General features: G+C 42.5%; 3 protein-coding genes, 1 long non-coding RNA gene and 1 pseudogene across 4 annotated transcripts; 1 reads left to right on the plus strand and 4 right to left on the minus strand.

The window, feature by feature from the left end:
• Positions 1 to 263: 263 nt before the first annotated feature.
• Positions 264 to 1,283, minus strand: LOC144295147 (olfactory receptor 52D1-like). The gene has a single exon (XM_077867612.1). It carries the CDS (start codon positions 1,281 to 1,283, stop codon positions 264 to 266), a length of 1,020 nt encoding a protein of 339 aa, XP_077723738.1.
• Positions 1,284 to 6,055: 4,772 nt separating this feature from the next.
• LOC144294796 (52 kDa repressor of the inhibitor of the protein kinase-like) lies at positions 6,056 to 9,741 on the minus strand (annotated as a pseudogene).
• LOC144294797 (uncharacterized) lies at positions 8,397 to 13,310 on the plus strand. Its single transcript, XR_013362173.1, has 3 exons — positions 8,397 to 8,969; positions 9,309 to 9,381; positions 9,592 to 13,310. It is a non-coding gene; the product is annotated as an uncharacterized LOC144294797 (long non-coding RNA).
• Positions 13,311 to 13,697: 387 nt separating this feature from the next.
• LOC144295364 (olfactory receptor 52H1-like) lies at positions 13,698 to 14,654 on the minus strand. The gene has a single exon (XM_077867752.1). It carries the CDS (start codon positions 14,652 to 14,654, stop codon positions 13,698 to 13,700), a length of 957 nt encoding a protein of 318 aa, XP_077723878.1.
• A 5,231-nt stretch (positions 14,655 to 19,885) lies between these two features.
• Positions 19,886 to 20,907, minus strand: LOC144295365 (olfactory receptor 52H1-like). The gene has a single exon (XM_077867753.1). It carries the CDS (start codon positions 20,905 to 20,907, stop codon positions 19,951 to 19,953), a length of 957 nt encoding a protein of 318 aa, XP_077723879.1. The 3' UTR covers positions 19,886 to 19,950.
• Between the last annotated feature and the right edge of the window lie 817 nt (positions 20,908 to 21,724).

Raw genomic sequence — 21,724 nt, forward strand, 5'->3', positions numbered from 1 at the left:
CAGGTCCAACATGTTCTATGTGTGTGATACGTAACTGTGGGGATGAATACATAGTTAGAAAAACCAGAAAAACTAGCCACACTAGGCACAGGCCAGAAGAGGTGAGTTCAGTATGCCTTCTGTTCATTCAATGAAACAAGGTTGGGGTGACCAGAGCGCCACCTATTGGCAGATAATGAAGATACCTTCTTTAGCATTCTGGGCAGAGGAGCCTCACAGCACCATTTAGCCATCTGAGGGCACATCCTGCAGCAAACAGGTGCTCATTCACTGCCACGGGAGGCCCTCTCGGGGCCCACATCCCTTACTGCCCTTGCCCACCAGAGCCGAAGCAAGTACCGGAGCCTCTGAGCAATCTGCTGGGTACGTACTCCATAGACCACAGGATTAAGGGCAGGTGGCACCACCACATAGAGGTTAGCCAGGAGGATGTGGATATGACTGGGCACTGTGTGGCGGCCAAAACGGTGAGCCAGGAAAGAGAAGAGGGCAGGGGTGTAGAAAAGAGTGATGACGCTGGCATGCGCCCCACAGGTACCCAAGGCTTTGCAGCGGGCACCATGGGATGGCAGGCGACATACAGCACGGAGAATGAGGGCATAGGAAGCAGCAATGAGCCCTAAGTCCAGGGCTGGAGACAGCAATGTGGTGGCCAAGCCATACCAAACGTTGGGGCGTGTGTCGCCACATGCCAGCCGAGCCACACCCATGTGTTCGCAGTAGGTGTGGGGGAGCTCCCGCTGCCCACAGTAAGGCAGTCTCTGGAGCAAGGCCACTGGAGGTGCCATGACACAGGCACCACGGGTCACTGCGGCTACTGCCACTATGCCCACCACACGCTGGGTAAGCAGTGCCCCATAGCGCAGAGGCTGACAGATGGCCACATAGCGGTCTATGGCCATGGCCAGGAGCACTGAAGACTCAGCAATGAAGGTCACATGGGTTACAAAGAGCTGGGCTAGGCAGGCTGCGAAGGAGATCTCCCCTGACAGGCCCCAGAGCACAGCCAGAGCTTTGGGCACTGTGGATGTGGCCAGAACCAAGTCCGCGGCTGCCAGAAGCCCCAGCAGCTGGTACATGGGTGTCTGAAGTGTCTTGTCAGTGGCTACCAGCCCCAAGAGAAGGGCATTCCCTGCCAAAGCAGCCATGTACAGCAGACACACAGGCACTGAAAGCCAGGCATGCAAGGTCTGCAGTCCTGGCACCCCCAACAGGACAAAAGGCCCAGGCCCAGAGGTGAGCACAGTCTGGTTGAGAACAGGCAGTGCAGGATCCAGTTCCATCTCCTGGTTCACCCTGGTTCTATCCCTGCAGGGTATGAATGAGGCCTGTGAGAAGCAATCACCAGTTCCCCAGAGATTTTAGGTAGGTGGTGATGAGGGTCAGGACTTTGGGTGCTACAGCATTTGCTGAGAGCCATATGCTGACCCGCGGATTCCCTAGCTACCTGTGGATTTGCTAATGTTCCCATAAAATGAATGAAGGAATTTGGTTTCTTACAGGTCAACAGGCTTACTACAGGTCACACATTTAGTAAATAAAACTAGGATTTGAATCAAAACTCATCTGACTAAAAAACTACAGTCTTCTGACAGTAGCCATCACCGTCCATGCCCCTTTCTGTGATCAGGAAACCAATGCACAGTGAGGCCCGGGTCACACACAGCTGGGACGAGGAATAAGGTCTCCTGGATCCTAGTCCAGGACCCTTTCCTGCCTGGGAAGTCTTTGCCTTGTTCCCAGCAGACAGCACTTTTCCTCTTGGCAGGAGAAGCTACTCTGCCACTCACACAGATTCAGCAGCTCATCTGACCTGGGTTCCCCCCTCTCCACCCTCCCACTCTGAGGAGGTCCTTGTTCTGACTCCATTCACACAGGCAAAGCATGCTTGCCAGCATGAGTCACTGGGGGCACTGGGACACACACACCTGCATGAACCAGCCACAGACTCAGACTCACCTTGATCCATCTGTGGCCTCGCCCCCGTGGGTTCCAAGCCAGAGCCCGTGATCCTCCCTCTTCCTGTGCTGATGATCCTTCTCACGCTGCCTGCTTCTCCTCAGAGTGGCTCACAGACTGTGTCCTGCCCAAGGGGCTGGGGGCACAAGTGTTCTGTCCAGGGAGGAGCAGAACAAGGAATGTATTAAATGCAGCTGGAAGCAGTCACACAGAAAGAAGGCAGAGGGGAAGAGTTCGGGAACTGAACTTTGGCAGCATGTGTTCAGTCCCAGCTTTGTCATATGATTTGGAGTGAACGGATTAAGCACTTTGGCCGTTGGTTTAATCAGAATTCATGATCCTCATGCTCCCTGTGGAGGTAGGAGTGAGAGGGAAGCCAGGCACAATGATCCACTTGTTGCCATGTACTCCCCCTTTAGCATAGTGGTTAAGATTTGGAGTGAGCTCCATGGCCACAGTATATGGTTCAGACCCTAGGTCTGCCACCTACCAGCTGTGGGACTTTGCACAAGATATTCAACCTCTCTATGCCTTTATTTCCTTTACATATATTGAGGTAAGAATAAATGCACCTGCTTTACAGGAATCATGGAGCCAAGAAAAGTAGATTAAATACAAAATTCCCAAATAAAATAGAGAATATCTTTTAATCTCTCTTCCTTGGTTCCCAACCTGTACCTTCCACATATTTCTGACCCAGAAACAGTGACAAGCAAGTGATGACACTTCACTCCAGTTTTCAAACTTAACAGCCACAACTGGCCTCCACCCATGCTCTCCCTGGCACCCCAGAGCTGTTCTCTGAAAATGAGTCTAAACACCACATTTCTATCAGGACAAAGTATTTCTGAAGGATTCACAGGAGGGCTGGCACTGCTATCAGGACTTTCAGTACTTGGCTCACTATGAGATGAATCCAGGTAGGGCAAGGAAGATGAGCTTTTCAAGAGCCCTCAGACCCTGTGTACATGACACTGATCTTGGCTGAGGAATTCCTACTGCTGATGGGTCAGGAGTTCTCACCTCTCTGCTGGGGAGGTGGGGTTAATGATGAAGAGACGTCCAGCCTCCATCTATGCAGTGCTGCTCCAGTCCCTGCTGCTCCAGCCTGTCCATTCAGTAGTCAGGGCATCAGTGATCTGAGGACTCTGAAGGTACTCTCAGGCAAGCCTTGGGGAGAGCAGATGTGGGCAGGAAGAATTTATGGGTCTCTTCTCAGGGCATCAGGTGGAGCATGGACCTTGTGTCCCTGGTGGGATTGAGAACCTGTGAGTCTCAGCTGTGCACTATTAATGAGGGATCGGCAACAGTCTGCAGTCATCTCTGCTGACTCTCTTAGTCCCCCCAGGTTTCCATGCCTCATGCACTCAGAGCCCTGGAAAGGAAGAGACCAAGCAGGGAGGTCTCTGTAGAGCCCTGGGTGGGGCACAGCAGACTCAGATGGAGACATGCTTCCTGCTGCACAATAACAACCCCAGCTGCCACCTTGACATGGACAGTCCTCATTACTTAGCACTGTTTCTGCCCCCTAGCCCGATATACAGACAAAGCAGTGTGGGGGAAGAGCCTGGGCTGTTGAATCAGGCAAAAATGGGATAGATTCCACTGTTAAACAGACTAGAGTAAGTGTCTTATTCTTTGAGCTATTTTTTTTTTCTTTTATACAATGACAATTCATGGACCTTCCCCAAGAGGTGGTGTGAAGAGTAGAGCAGCAAACCGGAGCACCAGCAGGGTGTTTGAGCCTGGGAGAGCTGACACATTACTCAGCTTACAGTGTCAGCTTACAGTGTGTGGCTTACAGTGTCAGCTTAAGGACAAACTCTGGCTATCTGAGATGCCTGCGGGACCCACATGGGGTAGCTACTGGACCCTCATAGTAGACAGTATTTCACAAATCTTCCCTCTCTCAAAAATGCCCTGCCTTCCATTTATCAGGGCAGAAGAAGATGTGGTAACACCAGATATTTCAAAATATGTCCCCTACAGTTTATATTTGTTTTTAGACCTAGTTTGAATGACTTGTTCCGTATTTACACTGTCACAGAACAAACCTACTGGTTTCCAAAAAACAACAAAAACATCCTTATTACTATAGTAATCATGTGTTTCAATATTCTAGAACAGTCCAATAAACTCTTCTCATGACTGGCCTTTCCCTTGCAGAGAGTGTGTGGATACACTGGGCAGGAGCATGTGAGAGCAGTGGCTGAGATATGGTCCAGAGACAGAAACAGCAAGTCCACTTTGCAAACATGACAATTGATTCCTAGGAGTTCCAAGTGAGGAATCCATCCCGTACTGCGGTTTGTCAGAATATGTGCCTAAGCAGGCTGCCCATTTTACAATGACCACATAACATCACATGTTTAGGGACTTGCTAGTGATACAGAAGCCAACTCACAAAACAAATAAAGCTGGAAAAGTATATTTCATTTGCTCTTGAAGAATGCACAGATATTGGGGAAGCCTGAGTGGCTCAGTGGTTGAGCATCTGCCTTTGGCTCAGGGGATGATCCCAGTCCCACATCAGGCTCCTTGTAGGGAACCTATTTCTCCCTCTGCCTATGTCTCTGCCTCTCTCTGTGTCTCTCATAAATAAATAAATAAAATCTTTAAAAAAATAGACCTTTTAGAGACACATTCGCCTACTGCTAAGGGTAGAAATGCAGAACCTAAGCAAACAATACACCAAAAAATGGTTTAGTCATAAATTATTGTTTACAAGTAGCATTGACATCAAGCCAAGTTATGTTAGGTAAATTAAGAAGAAAGATAAAAGTTCATTTGATACATTAAAACTTTAAATATGATATGCATGGCATGCCATTGTTTTAAAGGATATAATGGATTTTACTGTGAGGCTTTCACTCTTCCACTCATAGCTTTTTGTTTAACTATAATTGCAGAATGACAATTTCACAATGTAATATAAATTTTCAGTAAATACCACAATACACACTTTCAAGAAACAGTATGTACATTTCTGCAAATCTTTCGTTTGTTTCCTCTGTTTATTCTAATAATACTTATATATTATGCCTTTGGATACAATAATAGAAATGAGATTGTGTATTCTATGATTATTTAAAAATGTATTTTTCTAGAAATTTATTTTACAAAAACCTTAATCTACAGTTTGGGGACATTAAAAAAAAGTGGTCCTTCCTCATTGATATTTTGAGAAGAATTTTTCTAGAGGCCTCTCTCTATATGTTCCCATGGAAGTATATCCACCTTCGTGATTCAGTCATTTTCTTCAGCAGAGGAATGATCTAGGGTAGATCAGTAGATCTTGACTTACTCTAGGTTGTGTCTCCCCAAGTTTATACTTGGAAATAAAATAGTAGGAAGTTAACCTGAATACACACTCATATCACATTCACAATTTTATTTTTATTTTTTTAATAATAAATTTATTTTTTATTGGTCTTCAATTTGCCAACATACAGAATAACACCCAGTGCTCATCCACAAATATGACACTAACAGAAATAAGGCACATATTCATATATCCATTTGTTTGACTTCTATAACTATCTCTTAATTAGTTTAAAGGAGAAAGCAAAGAATGTGTGAACAGTTATTAACGTTCAAATGTCAAAAAGAGTATCAAGCTATGGGATAGTTTACAAATCTCATCTACTGATATTCCAATCAGCTTCCTAGATTCACTGAAGATTAGTTTATGAGTTCCCCTATTTCTCACTGCTGAACTCCTACAACTCCCCTGAGCAATGCCATCATCACTATGGATGCTTCCTTCAGCAACCTAGACAAACAGATTTTTGATACACATGGTTTCTCACCTTAGGTTCAGGTGATCCCCTCTGGCTGGCAGGTCCTGTTCGCCTTATTCTTGTGGCTCAACTGTTTTGTGCTCTTTCTTTTTTTTAAACAAAATTCACATTTTATTTAGGTTGAAATAAACTATACAAAATTGATTTTCTTCACCAAAAATAACAGCAGTATTTTCTGTATTATTCCTAGATAACCACAAAACACTTATCTTTGTAGGTTTTCCAGGTTTTGTTTATTTTTATTTTTTTATTTTTATTTTTTTCAGGTTTTGGTTATAAATCAAGATGAGGCAGTAGATAATAGTCATGGGAAAAGACAGAGGAAAACAGACAAATCAGTTGTCAGTATCCATGGCCTCTGATCCTGTCTTGACCATGAACAGAGGTGTTCAACATACACCTGCTAAAAAGCTTACGAAGACATAGGTGTTCAACATATACTTGCTAAACAGCTCATGAGGATGTAGGCTCAACAAAGGAATGTAAACAGCAACAACCCAATGTGGAACAATGGCAGGTTCTCTCATTCAAACTTTAAGTATAACTTGTTCCTTTAAGTTCGTTTGATAAAGACAAAATCTTTATCAAACACTGCAATCTTTGCTTGGCAAGCTCACTTTTCTCTCTGTCTGGTAACTCCCTTAACTCCATTATAAATTTTTAACATACTAACACCCCTACTATTCAAAGGTCACTCGTGAGCTTCCTTGTAACATTTTACAAAATGTACTCCTTCTGCCCACACCTCTTCAAAATCTATTTTCTCCTAAGAACTGATAGCTCAATACCCGACAATTGGATCCAGTGATAATAAATGTTATGTCTAAAATGACTTAACTAAAACAATTCCCAAGTGCTAGTAGCAGAGATCCCGTAGAAGTGTAATGTGGCACTTTCAACGCTATCTTCTGGAAGAACAGTTATGTCTCCAAAGCACAGGAGTTCAATCAGGGGCCGTTTTAAATAGGCAGATTATCAATGGCTAATGTACTTAATGAGAGGTCAATAAGTCAAGATATTCGGTGATTAAGTGGCCTACATACACCCGACAGCTTTTCTTTCTGTAAGATGTTTCAAATTTCTTACAGAGTTTTCCAAATATCAAACATAAGAGAAAGCCTACTTTAAAAGTCTCTTAGGTATTTTCGATGGTTTCTGAGTTATCTGTAGGAAGCTCTGATTTAGTTGTATAGAGTTTGATATATGTGTCTAGCATTAAATCCATATCATGTTTTATATCAAAATTTATGTTAAGCAGAGCCAAGTTACTTGACCTTTGGTCTGCCAAAGTGTTCCTCAGGTATGCTTTGAGACACTTTCACCCATTTTCATAGCGTTCATTCCCAACCTTCATCACAGGAAGAATACATAGGACTTTGAGCAATGCATAAACATTAAGAAAAAACTTGATGTCTGGTAGATGTAGGGCTTCATAAATGGTGGATGGAAGCTCTATATCTTTCCCTCTGTGTTTCCACTTGATTCTCCAGCAATGCAGCTCAGCTGAGAGTGTGTCAGGATTGGGCAGGTCACTTCTGTACATGTCAGCATGGTGCTCCTCCGATGTATTAAATTTGAGCTGTCCCATGACAGAGGGCACAAGAGATAAGCATTTAAGAGCTTTGATGTGCTGTTCTAAGAATATATCTTTCAGTTCCTGAATAATGTGTTCCACTGTTGGAACATTTAGAGTTTCTTTATAGTGACTTTCAGAGGTGAGCTGAGATTCCAGGTTATCTTGCTGTGCTCTGCGGAATTTTCTAGGGAGTTTCATCTGAATATCAAGTTTAGTTGCCAAGTTTGTGGCTTCTTCGAACCAAAATTCATGATAAAGTTCAATATTTTCCATCACTTCATTTAGAAAATGCAGCTCCGCAGTCAAGCTACTGGCTGCAAAGAAGACATCAGAGGTTTGCCCCTGGAGATTTTTCCCAAAGGCTCTTGTAAAAGATAGAACATTCTTAAGAGCAACAATGGTAAGGATGAAATCAAAATCTGTTACTGCACTACAGAGTACAAAAGCTCAACCAGCTATATAATTATTCCATCTAATATTTGTATCACTATTTATACCATCTAAACATAGAACAAGTGCTTGTAGAAGATCCACTAAAATTTCAAAAGCATCATGCCTGCCTGTCCACTGAGAATGGCATATTTACTTCAGTTCTTTACCCTTTTGCTCATTATTCTGAAAGAGGACAGAAATTACATTGTTAAGCTCCAAAAGCAGTTATGGAGATCGATGGAAGAACGAACAAACTTCCTCAATTGTTCTTAATGCAACAGATACTCCCACAGCAGGCACTGATTTTGCCAACCACATGTTTAAGGCACAGGAAGAACAAAGTGTGTAAACAGCTTGGGGATATTTTTCTAAAAGTCTAGAAGCAACAATTTTCATTTTGGTATTATGCTGAGTGAAATAAGTCAATCGGGGAAGGACAAAAATTATATGGTCTTATTCATTTGGGGAATATAAAAAATAGTGAAAGGGAATACAGGGTAAAGGAGAAAAAATAAGTGGGAAATATCAGAAAGGGAGCCAGAACATGAAAGACTCCTAACTCTGGGAAACGAACTAGGGGTGGTGGAAGGGGCGGTGGGCGGGGGGTGGTGGTGACTGGGTGACAGGCACTGAGGTGGGTGCTTGATGGGATGAGCGCTGGGTGTTATTCTATATGTTGACAAATTGAACACCAATAAAAAATAAATTTATTAAAAAAACAATTTTCATTTTGGAAGAAAATCCACTAGATACAATGTAAGCTTGACCACGATAATATTCCATATTTAACCCCCACTTCTCAGTTATTGTAGTGTGAAATTTCACAGCCAAAATTTCCACATCGGCTTCGTAAGGCAAGAAGCCCAAAAATTCCTCTCTCAGGTTATGAGATTCATCAACAAACCTCACCAACACAGGCAAGTGTTCTTCCCCTACTATGTCCACTATATCATCAGTGATGATGGAAAAGAAGTGAGAGTCTCTCACTTCCCTGAGGGTTTCCTCCCGGATGCAGCTCTCACAGATTTCTAGCATCTGTTTCTGCTGTGTTTTTGAGCAGAACAATGTGTTAACTGCTGTTGTCTCCAAACGCTTTCTTAGAACCTCTTCACCAGAATTTATCCGGCACTCCAGCAGTGCTTGAAAGTTATCAGGAGTAAAGAGACCCTCTGAGATTTCATTAGTTTCATGCCCATCCAGAGGTATGTTTTGTTTTCCCATAAGAATCAAAATTTCAAAGAAAGATTTTAGGTACTTTGTTTTCTTTCTGTTCAAGAGTCTAGGGGTGGTAGAAGGGGAGGAGGGCGGGGGGTGGGAGTGAATGGGTGACAGGCACTGGGGGTTATTCTGTATGTTAGTAAATTGAACACCAATAAAAAATAAATTTAAAAAAAAAAGAAAAAAAAAGAGTCAAAGGTAAAATGTCTTCATCCTGTTCTTCACCCCCTTCTTCTGCACTGGGGTTCTGAGCATTGCTGTTGTTTATTTCTTTATGTTTGGGTTCCTGTGCAGAAGTTTCATCAATTTTTTTTCTGTTTCAGTGTCCGGATTTCATCTTCACTCAATTCTTTTATTCGTTTTCTGTGTCTCCTGTGTGGATTGCTCAAATGACTGGTAAGATCAAATATCGTTGGTATTGCATATCACGAAGAACTGTCCTATAAGGACTCTCCCAATGACTTCACAAGTATCTGCTTCAGTTAATTTTGAGAAATAAAATAACCCAATCCTTCTTTAGTTTTCTGATGCCTCTGCAAAATGTATAGCTCTACAGATCATAGAGGTCTCAAAGTGTTTGGCACATAATCGATAATGTTGATTTAGTCCATCAGGTGTTTTATCTTCTAAATATGCTCTCCTACAATTCTCCACCCACTTCTGGCATCTGGCCGGATCCCGCGGGAACCTGAAGAAGGCCAGGCCCGACTGCGAGCTCTTCCTCGTGCAGGTGGGGGCAGCGCAGAAGTCCGGCATCATCGCCCAGGCCGGCGCGCCGGGCGCTTTGTGCTCTTCTAAGCAGTCACAGAAATGAACTTTGCGGGAAAGCTTTCTTTGCCTCTGAGGAATGGTTGAGTATGCTCCTTTGTGCTCCCTTAACATCATCTGCCATTCATTGCAATGCATAAGATTAGCTGAGCAAAGTATCTATACAGGTGATACGTTCTTTTTACCAACCCATAAGCTTTCTGATTGTAAGCAATGTGGGTAGTACTTACTATCTCTATTTACTGCCAGTCTGTATGCATTTATTTCCTATAGCAGATACTTCATGAATGTCACCGGACTGAAATTAGATAAATCATTGTGTATTTATTTTTAAAAAGTTTCAAAATGGCAGATGGACAGCATAAAAACTTTGAACTTCCTCCTTACTTCTGAGACCTTGTAAATCCATTCCATTACTCATTTGTAATAAGCCCTACATACTTTTTGTGTTTTAAAAAATATATATCTTATTTATTTAGGGGCACCTGGGTGGCTTAGATGGTTAAGTGTTTTTGTTTGTTTGTTTTTATGATAGGCACACAGTGAGAGAGAGAGAGAGAGGCAGAGACATAGGCAGAGGGAGAAGCAAGCTCCATGCACCTGGAGCCCGACGTGGGATTCGATCCCGGGTCTCCAGGATCACGCCCTGGGCCAAAGGCAGGCGCCAAACCGCTGCGCCACCCAGGGATCCCTGGTTAAGTGTTTGACCTAGGTTATAGTTATGATTACAAGGTCTTGGGATGGAGCCCCATGTCAGGCTCCCTGCTCAGCAGGAAGTTGGCCTCTCCCTCTCCCTCTGCTCCTCCTCTCCTACCACACCCCTGCTCATGCTTTCTATTTCACTCATACTCTATCTCTCAAATGCATAAATAAAATCTTTAAAAAAGATTTCAGCTATGTACTTGAGAGAGATATTAGAGAGAATGAGTGGGGGAGAAGCAGAGGGACACGGAGAAGGAGATGGAAAAGAAGACTCCCCACTGAGCATGGAGTCTGATGCTAGGCTGGATCCCAGGACCCAGATACCATGGCCTGAGCCAGTGTCAGATGTTTAACAGGTTGAGTCACCCAAGTGCCCCCCTACATTATTCTTCTAAGCACAATAACTACATTTTGACGTCATTGCCTTATAATTTAAACTATATGTGCACTCTCTAGTCTAGGTACACTATGTAACTGTCTGGCTAAGGTGTTGGCCAATGGAATGGTGGAATGAGTAGGGCTCAGATTTAAGAGGTGCCAAAAATGTAAACACAGACATCTAAAGAATGCTGACATCTGGTAACTCCGGAAGAGATGATTTAGAGACACATCCATGGACACCTAATATTTGTAGGACACAGCTCTAAATTCTGAAAATGGGAAGGTAAAACCTTCCAATTCTCCAAATGGTATGGTTTTAATTTCATATCTAACATAAGGATAAGGAATTTGGAAAAAGAAAAAAGATATAGGATAAGTCAATTTGTGTGTGAGAAAGTTACCTGCTGATATTTGTATAAGTATTCTTTATTAAATCCAACCAGAACATGTAATGTCATTCATGGCATGACACTGCAACAGAATGTTTGCTGCCAGTCTCACCACAAAAAGCCATTGGCACATGGGGCAGTAGATTTGACCTTGAGGGAAGAGAAACACCAGGCTTAACCTGTTTTCTACTCCTGTAAATAGTAAAGTGGAAGGAGGTTTTTAAATGATAAGGATGACTTCAGAGCAAAACATGATGATGAAATTCTCTTTCCAGATGACAAAGACAAAGGCAGTGGTAAGTAGTAGAATACTAACCTAACAGCTAACATTAGATTAATATTTTACAATCTGCAAGCCACATGATCCACATTATTTGTTTAAAGCTAATACTGGCCCTATTAGGTGGGAAAAAGACACAGATTTATCAAGAAGATCATATATGAACACTAGGATATAGACTTACCAACACAGAGATAATATGTCATGAAAATAAATGAACGAATCCTCCAGGGAAGAGGGGTAGAAATATAATAACAGATAACTGGTCCAAAGACAGAGGGTGGGAGAAGGTAAGGAACACAGTGCAGAAGACCCTTGCTGTGCTGCTTTTGTCTGGGTCATTAAGCATTCATGGGAGCCATTCCTGTGTGTTGGTGAACAACCATGGCTTTGAGTTACTAACAGGATGAAATAGGTATGTATGTTTAAATTAGCTCAGGATCTGTTTATTTAGATTTCCTCAGTAAACTTTAAAAAATATCAGCTCTTAGCTAATCCATGTTCTTAGAGAATTAGAGGTCATCTCCTGATATTTGTGAGCACATTTAGCAAGCTAGTACTTAGAGCAGAATCCTCAGTTAGTAGGATGGGGCATAATAAAAACACTTAGACTTCACCAAAATTAGAGAAATGGGCTTTGATATCCCTACTTATTTTTTCTTCCCTCTGGCATTGTTTTCTCAGGAGTGAGGTTATGTGCAGTGGGAAAATCTCTGAACTGGGGGTTTGACACCCAGTTGACACCCTATTCAAGCTCTGCATTTATAAGTGCCTTGCTGTGTGCCTTAGAGAAGTCATGTTCACTCTGCAGGCTTCAGTTTCCTCCTCCTAGAACGAAGTTTGGATGATTCCAGTCCCACAGGACCTGACCATGTTCCTCTTCCCCCTTCCTCTGGACACCCCCCCCCACCTCACTGTGCTCCAGCCACACATGCCTCTCCTCTGTCCACAGTCATGTCACACTGTTTCCAGTTCCAGGACCTTTTCATGTGCTGTCCTCTTTGCCACTGTCCTCCTTGCCCACTTGTAGTGCATCACTGCATTCACTTCATTTTTCTCTCAGTTACATTACTCTTTGAAGGTAGGGAATTTATTTGTTTTCATGTTTCTTGTGAATCTCTCTCCTAAGAATATGAGCTCCATAGAGCAGGGAAGAGTCTCTTTGTATTACTAACCTTTATATCGCGACTGCTTAGAGGCTCATTGCAATACAGTGAGTACTCAACAGATAATTCTAAAGCAGTGGATAATTTTTTTAAAATGAAAGATTTATCATAAGAACTCTAGATCATTCTTCGAGTATGACACATGGTGTTGTGTGCCATGTGATCCTTGTGTAATTAGATGCATCTTCTCATGCATGCGCTACTTCCCTGTAGAGTTCCTCTGTTTATCTCTTCTGTACCACACTTATGTGTCTGATATTTGATTCTCTCTCACCTTCCAGGAAACACACTCTGTAAACAAGGGCTCCACAGGCTCCAGGCCAGTGGGTTTAAATATCTACTTTATTGTCCCAGCGAACTGGCATGAGATCTCCTGACCCAATCTCTGCAGTTCCCTTCCTCAATGTGTCTTGGAACCTAGAAGCTACTGTCCTCTGCCAGCACTGGGGTGATAAACATTGGTGTTGAAAAGTATATGCTCTCTCCTCTTCATTGCATCACTGCTGGTAGATTATTCTGCTCACAGTGCTTGTACTGAAATATTTCATGTGTTGGGGGCACTGAAAGAGAACTGCCAATGCACATCATGAATAATAATGAGTATTGAATATTATTGTAAATATTCTCAATCCACCTACAGATCCCCTAAATAAAGAATTATTCATTGATATTTTCACTTTTTGTCTTACTTCTTCATCATCTCTGGCATAATTAACATTTTTCTCTTTCCACAGCTGAAAATATCAATTTGCACAGTTGTATTGCATTGTCCTTTTAGTAAGTCAGCTCTCTGTTTTTACCTCTTCTTCCTACTTATATCCTATACAATTTCATATTCCACAAGCAAACAGATCATCAAGGAAATGTTTATACATAGACCAACTTCCTTCGTATATAACATGCCATTTTCCTGGTACACAAAAGCAGTTACAAACAATTCACTTTAAATAGATTAACTTTTTCTTATTTGTGCTACATGAATATCCCCTATAAAAACATATTACCTTTTCAAAGCATATTTACACATCATTCTGAACCCTTGGTAGAAAACAAAAGGATGACCTTATGTCGGATCTGTGTGGTCTTTACTCCATAGACAATGGGGTTGAGTGCAGGTGGAATAACAATATAGAGGTTGGCAAACATGATGTGAAAAGTACGAGGGACATTATGGCCAAAGCGATGGGCAAGAATGGAGAAGAATGCTGGTATATAGAACATGAGGATGACACAGACATGGGAACCACAGGTGCCAAGGGCCTTCTGGCGGGCATCTTGGGAGGGCAGGCGGAAGACCGCACAGAGGATGAGGGTGTAAGAAACGGCAATGAGAATCACATCTGAGATGACTGTCATGATGGGAACACAAAAGCCATACCAGATGTTGATGGAGATGTCAGCACAGGCGAGCCGGGCCACACCTATGTGCTCACAGTATGTGTGTGGTATGATGCGTGTCCTGCAGAAAGGCAAACGTGTAAGCAAGAATACATCAGGCAGGATGATGCAGAAGCTTCGAGAGGAGATGCCTACTGCAATCTTGGTGATGGTCCTGGGGGTCAGAATAGTGGTATATCTCAGGGGGGAGCAGATGGCCACATAGCGATCAAATGCCATGGCCATCAAGATGGCTGAATCTAGGACAAAGCTACAGTGGAGGAAGAACATTTGTGTAAGACACCCTGGGAATGTGATTTCTCGAGCCCCAAGCCAAAAGATACTGAGTGATTTGGGAACACCAGCTGTGGACAGGATGAGATCAGTCATGGCCAGCATGGAGAGAAAGAAAAACATGGGTTCATGAAGGCTACGTTCCACTGTGATGAGGTAGAGAAGGGTACAGTTTCCCACGAGGGCCACAACATAGATGATACAGAAGGGAATCCCAATCCACACATGGCAATGCTCCAGGCCGGGGATTCCCACCAGAATGAAGGGTCCTGGGTTGTAATTGCTCAGGTTGAAAATGATCATGGCAGACATGATGACCTAAATACAGGTTCTGGGGACAGACAGAGGGCAGTAGAGGAGAGTTAGGGTCACTTGAGTCACTCTCATTTCCAACCATTCATCATTTTTGACCCTAAATACGACAAGACCATATCAGTTAAGTAGAATACTTTTGAAATAAATAAAGTTTTGTGTTGAAACAACAGCAGGTAGTTTGCATAAACTAGGATTGTCTCAGATATGTTGAGACCTATAGTCATTCTACCTCAAGAGAAGATGTTCCTTCTTCTAGCCATCTCGGCTACTTTACACGACTCTTCCAGGCAGCCTTCCAGACTGGCTGCAATTCCTCTCTCATGATATAATATACCTCTGATGTAAGTTAAAAATTATAGTGTGTAGTTTTTTTTATGGTGGAAATGATTTCTTTTTTTAAGATTTATTTATTTATTAATGAGAGACACAGATTGAGAGGAGAGGCAGAGACATAGGCAGAGGGAGAAGCAGGCTCCTCCTAGGGAGTCCGATGCGGGACTCGATCCCGGATCCAGGGATCACAACCTGAGCCAAAGGCAGGCGCCCAACTGCTGAGCCACCCAGGAGTCCCTGAAAATAATTTCTAGGTCTTTATAGACATTATTGGTTGCTTAGTCTAGACATGATCTTGACAAGATTTGCTTGTCCTGTCATGTGGAATATCAAAATTTGCCTCACCATAAATACTTGCTTTTTAATGCTCCTGGATGGCTAAGGCTCTTACATATGTGTGCTAACCATTCTTTTGGAGGAGGTAAAAATCCAAAAATTTAGTCAACTCAACAACAGTGGCCGAGTTCTTAGCCTATGCTGAACAATATGTAGAACTTAAATAAAATTTAGAAAAGTTCCATAGAGATGAGGTTCTTGAGTCTTTGCTCTACCCCCCTGCCTAAAAATAATTTTCAAGACCCTCTACACTAAACAGCTGCATAACATTCTATTATGTTGACTTAGTAACACACTTTGTCAAAGTTTATTTCCAAAAGAAGGATTGTTTCCTTGCAAATCCATATTCTATTGGATAAATACACAGATGTTACAACAGTTATTCTCTCAGACAATCTCAAACATTCTCTGATCTATGTTTACAATCTAATATGCATTTTACCACAATAGATTCACCAACCCATACTCCTGCAAAACACACCCCCAGCACCCTGTATGTATCACAGATACATCTTATACATGTGTGCACCACACACACATACACACCACACACATGCCATACATGTACATGTACACCCTACACACATTCCACACATCATACAAACACATGCATACATACCTGAAAATATAAAAATCCTATTTCACAATTGGATTTTGAAACTGCTATTTCTTGGGTAAATTCCCAGAACTTTTACTTGGAGAATTGCTTTTTTAAAGACTAGGTTCCTATACCTCCTTTCATCTCCAGCAATGTGTTTGCATGAAACATTATTCATGTTCTACACATAACCCACCATACAGCCAGCCACTCACTACCAGGAGCAGCAATGCCAGGAAGCTTCTGCTATTCATGCACCTCTGAGTCCTGACAGAAAAAGCTCACATTCAGCCTCCTGCCAAGCCCCACATTTCATTCATTCTTAGGCCCAGCTTACCAGACCAACATCTGCCAGACCAACACTTCCGGTCTCCACCAGTCTGCTTTTGGTAAAACAGAAGCAGGATGATCTCTTCTTTCCTCTCTGACCTTCCCTTATCTATACAGAAAAACGCTTTCCTGGAAGCCTCAGAAACCCTCTTCTAAAGTGTCTGTTATTTTAGGTTCTAGACTCAGGAGCACACCCCAAGTTCACACAGTGGCCACAGTCCAACCCCCATCTGCTCCGTATGCCTGCTCTCTGGCTGAGTGACCTTCATCTCCTTCTTATGTATTCAGGGGGGCCTAAGACTCTACCTTCGCCAATAGTAGAGATATGATTTGGTTGTTCAGCTTTCATGTGAAAACCCACCCATCTGTGTGCTGCTCACAGCCTGAAACAGCACCCAGCATCAGGACCCTAAACCCAGCGCTGTCAATCCCAGCTCTTCAGCTTGTCTGCAGGCATCCTTGATTCATAAAAATGTGAGGGGGGGTCTTGTCTACTTTTTATGTGTCATATACTCAGACACAACAGATGTTCACACAATCACCCAAAGCCTTTACAACACACACACATGGGCACACATGGTCAATGTCATCTCTGAGGCTTGTCGTTTGTGCCAGACAAATCTAGAAGTCAGGGAAATCTATGAAACAGCCTGGTCTTCCCAATAAGTCAATGCTATTAACAGAGTGGAAGGTGATTAGATGGGGAAAATACTTTTCTAGACTAAAGAAATTTAAGAGAATGAACCACCAAAGCAATTCTTATGAATTGTTTACAAAAATAAAAAGGATTGGGAGCTGATGCGTAATTGTGGGAATTTAAATATGAATAGGTATTGGATGATATAAAGTGTTAGTATTCATTTTATTAAATGTGTCTATGGTATTATGGTGAAACACACACACATGACACAGAAGCTCATAGTAACTCAAGGAAATATTGGCACATGGGTATGCTGTGGAGCCAATCAGTTCGCTGAGCACTTAAATTCCAGCTCCACGATTTACCAAATGTAAATGAGCATAGATGAGATTATTTGAACTGTATAATTCATTGGTTCCCACGTGTTTAAAAGGGTCTAAAAGCTCTAATTCTTAGTTATTATTAGGACAGAAAAGACATGCCCCCAAACCACTCCCTGCTGCAGTCTAGCCCATAGCAAGCATGGACTGTTGTATGTCTCCCTATAGACCGCATTTGATATAATCTGTACCATCCTTCACTGTCAGACCACTCGGTGAAGAAGAGAACAGAGCATACATGCATCCAAACCAAAGGAAGCTTCTCAGGCATACGTGCATATACATATACATATACATATACACACACACACACAAACACACACACCTGCAGACTTAACCCCATTCTTTAGATCAGAGTGGTGGGTCCTCCTCACAAGTCTGACCCAGAATTTTGCAGACAACATTAGCTTGGCCATGCTCAAACTAGGTGTATAGTTGTGGATCTGTCTGGATCTTTGTCATTCATTTGATGGAGCATCTGTGCAATTCTGGTAACCATGACTAGCGATTCTATGTGGGAAGCACCCCACAAAGGAAATGACAGTCTCAGTGCATAGCTCCTGAAAACTGAGCCCTAAGTGCCCACCCACCTCTGCGTTCTGTTCAATTCCTACTTCAGGCCACACCCCTCAAACAACTAACACTACTTAAATGGTGAGTTTTGGGCCACACAACAAGAAGAAAAGTTGTATCAACAGCCAGGTAGAAACTCTGCAAGAAGAGCAAGAAGCAAACAAAGAAATAAGTGAAGGAGAAAGCAAGGGATGGTTGAAAGATGGATTCCCTGCTCATTTATTATTTCTGGCCAATATTCAATTTGGGGAAGAAGTAAATAGATAGGGCCTGAGGGATCCTGGCATCCTCTTACTCTCAAGGGGAAAGTGTGAAGAAGTTATGTTAACCATGCCCAAGCCTGGGAGTTGATACTGCCTCTGGATATTTATTATTTTGCATTGCACATGAGCCCGCATGCCTGTGGGAATATGGCCCTGCACTTGTCCACTTGTCACATCATCTAGCTTCAAACTCTTGCCCCCTGACCCCACTCCTTGGATAAAAGCTCAGACAAAACACTTAGTATCTGTAAGAAGGTGATAATATAGTACCTACCTCTTGCAATTATAAAAGGGTTGACAAACTAGGTAGACGAGTGGTTGTGAAAATGTCTAACACAATAGAGACTCACCAGACATTTCTTAGAATGATCACATGGCCCATGTCAAGATGTTCTATTGCTTTTCAGAGTGGGGCCTTCATGGCTCTACAATGGATATTCGTACCTCCCTGCCTCCCTGTCCTGGGACAGTAGTAGGTATGTGGCTGTGAGCATTAATACTAGAAAACAAGATAGTTGGGTGTCACCATCTCTATAATTGGGCAGGAGTGAAGCAGATCCTGGACGCTCTTTCCTTTCATGGCCTAAGTCAGTATGTTCTCATTGGTAAATCCAGTGGTTACCATTCTGTAATATCTTTTTCTGAGCCTCCCTTTTTTACTTGAAACCCATCAATCTCCAAAATGCATCCACTACCCACCCCTGTGCCCATTCTCAATGTTCCTAGGCTCAGCAAATGTCACCTCACTACTCAGGAGGAATTGAGGGTCTTTTTATAAAAATGTATTGCTGTTCCCTCTGAATATCTCCTCAAATTCTCTCATTGTCTAGCTACCTTCATGTCTTAACTACATCACACATGGTTCCTACCTACATCACTTCTTATCTACATCACTCTATGGCTTCCTAAAGGATCAGCTTATTTCTCTTGTGCCCCTCCCCCACAGTGTCCCCTCTACACACTGCTCTTCCTACCATGTATATCTGGTCACACCCACCCTTTGCTATATCCCATTTTGTTCTCATCTCTGAGTCCTGGCTCCTGCTGCTTTTTGGTAGCTTGATTAATCTTCATCGGCATCTTTTTCATGTTTTCCTTAATGGATTCAACCCAAATGAAACACTAATACCACTTTTACTGATAAAACAAATATGAATAATAAAGTATCTTCCTGTGGGAGGTCTGTTAGATTTGCTCACTGACAATGTTAGGAGCTTGGAGGACAGGTCTCAGTTTGTACCTAAGAAGCTCTTATCCTCCCGCTTAGCAGCCACCTGGATGTGGTTTGAAGTGGTGTTGAGTTCCGGAGCTGAGGGCGAAGAAAGAAGGAGATCTTGAGATGTCTTCTGTGCAGAAATGTGGTTTTCTTAAAGCATAGGGACAGAACCTGTGGGCAAAAAGAGCTGCTGCCCTGGGATGGTGAGGAGTTACTGATTATATAGTTCTCGGGAGAGTGAGTGATATTTTCAGTGTTATTTATTTTTTGATATTTTCACTTTTAGTCTCTCTCTTCATGTTTCTGACTTAACACATTTTTCTCTCTATAGTTGCAAATCTCTATTTCAGAATTTACGTGTTTTCCTTTTAAAGTAAGTCAGTTCTCTGTTTTGACCTCTTCTTCCTATTCATATTCAGTGAACTCATATTCCACAAGTAAACAGATCATCAGGGAATTTTATATACATAGAATAATCTCCTTCATAAAAATCACACCATTTCCCAGGTATGTAAAAGCACCTGTATATAGTTCTCACTTTGAATATTATTAGCTTACTTTTTCTTTCTTCTTACATTAATATCCTCTATAAAAGGTTTAGCTTTCCCATAGCATATTTAAACATCATTCTGAACTCTTGGTAGATAATAAAAGGATGACCCTTTCTCTTATTTGCTTGGTTTTCACTCCATAGACAATGGGGTTGAGTGCAGGTGGGATAACTACATAGAGGTTGGCAAAGAGGATGTGAAATGTACGAGGGACATTATGCCCAAAACGATGGGCAAGGATGGAGAAGAATGCTGGTATATAGAACATGAGGATGACACAGACATGGGAACCACAGGTGCCAAGGGCCTTCTGGCGGGCATCTCGGGAGGGCAGGTGGAAGACCGCACAGAGGATGAGGGTGTAAGAAACGGCAATGAGAATCACATCTGAGATGACTGTCATGATGGGAACACAAAAGCCATACCAGATGTTGATGGAGATGTCAGCACAGGCGAGCCGGGCCACACCGATGTGCTCACAGTATGTGTGTGGTATGATGCGTGTCCTGCAGAAAGGCAAACGTGTAAGCAAGAATACAACTGGCAGAATGATGCAGAAGCTTCGAAAGGAGATGCCCACTGCAATCTTGGTGATGGTCCTGGGGGTCAGAATAGTGGTATATCTCAGGGGGGAGCAGATGGCCACATAGCGATCAAATGCCATGGCCATCAAGATGGCTGAATCTAGGACAAAGCTACAGTGGTGGAAGAACATTTGTGTAAGACACCCTGGGAATGTGATTTCTCGAGCCCCAAGCCAAAAGATACTGAGTGATTTGGGAACACCAGCTGTGGACAGGATGAGATCAGTCATGGCCAGCATGGAGAGAAAGAAAAACATGGGTTCATGAAGGCTACGTTCCACTGTGATGAGGTAGAGAAGGGTACAGTTTCCCACGAGGGCCACAACATAGATGATACAGAAGGGAATCCCAATCCACACATGGCAATGCTCCAGGCCGGGGATTCCCACCAGAATGAAGGGTCCTGGGTTGTAATTGCTCAGGTTGAAAATGATCATGGCAGACATGATGACCTAAATACAGGTCCTGGGGACAGACAGAGGGCAGTAGAGGAGAGTTAGGGTCACTTGAGTCACTCTCATTTCCAACCATTCATCATTTTTGACCCTAAATACGACAAGACCATATCAGTTAAGTAGAATACTTTTGAAATAAATAAAGTTTTGTGTTGAAACAACAGCAGGTAGTTTGCATAAACTAGCATTGCCTCAGATATACTGAGACTTACAGTCCTTCTACCTCAAGAGAAGATGTTCCTTCTTCTAGCCATCTCGGCTACTTTACACGACTCTTCCAGGCAGCCTTCCAGACTGGCTGCAATTCCTCTCTCATGATATAACATACCTCTGATAAAAGTTAAAAATTATAGTGTATACTTTTTTATGGTGGAAATTATTTCTGTGTCTTTTATAGACACTATTGGATGGTTAGTCTTGACAAGATCTTGACATGATTTGCTTGTCCTGTCATGTGGAATACCAAAATTTGCCTCACCATAAATATTTGCTCTTTTAAATCTGCTGGATGGCTATGGCTCTTACATATGTGTGATCAACATTCTTTTGGATGAGGTAAAAATCCAAAAATTTAGTTAATTCAAAAAACAGAGGCCGAGTTCTTAGCCTATGCTGAACAATATGTAGAACTTAAATAAAATTTAGAAAAGTTCCATAGAGATGAGGTTCATGAGTCTCTGCTCTACCCCCCCCACCCAAAAAATAATTTTCAAGACCCTCTACACTAAACAGCTGCATAACATTCTATTATGTTGACTTAGTAATACACTTTGTCAATGTTTCTTTCCAAAAGAAGGATTGTTTCCTT

This window comes from Canis aureus, chromosome 23 (assembly GCF_053574225.1).
Source record: "Canis aureus isolate CA01 chromosome 23, VMU_Caureus_v.1.0, whole genome shotgun sequence".
In the NCBI taxonomy this organism is placed as follows: Eukaryota; Metazoa; Chordata; class Mammalia; order Carnivora; family Canidae; genus Canis; species Canis aureus.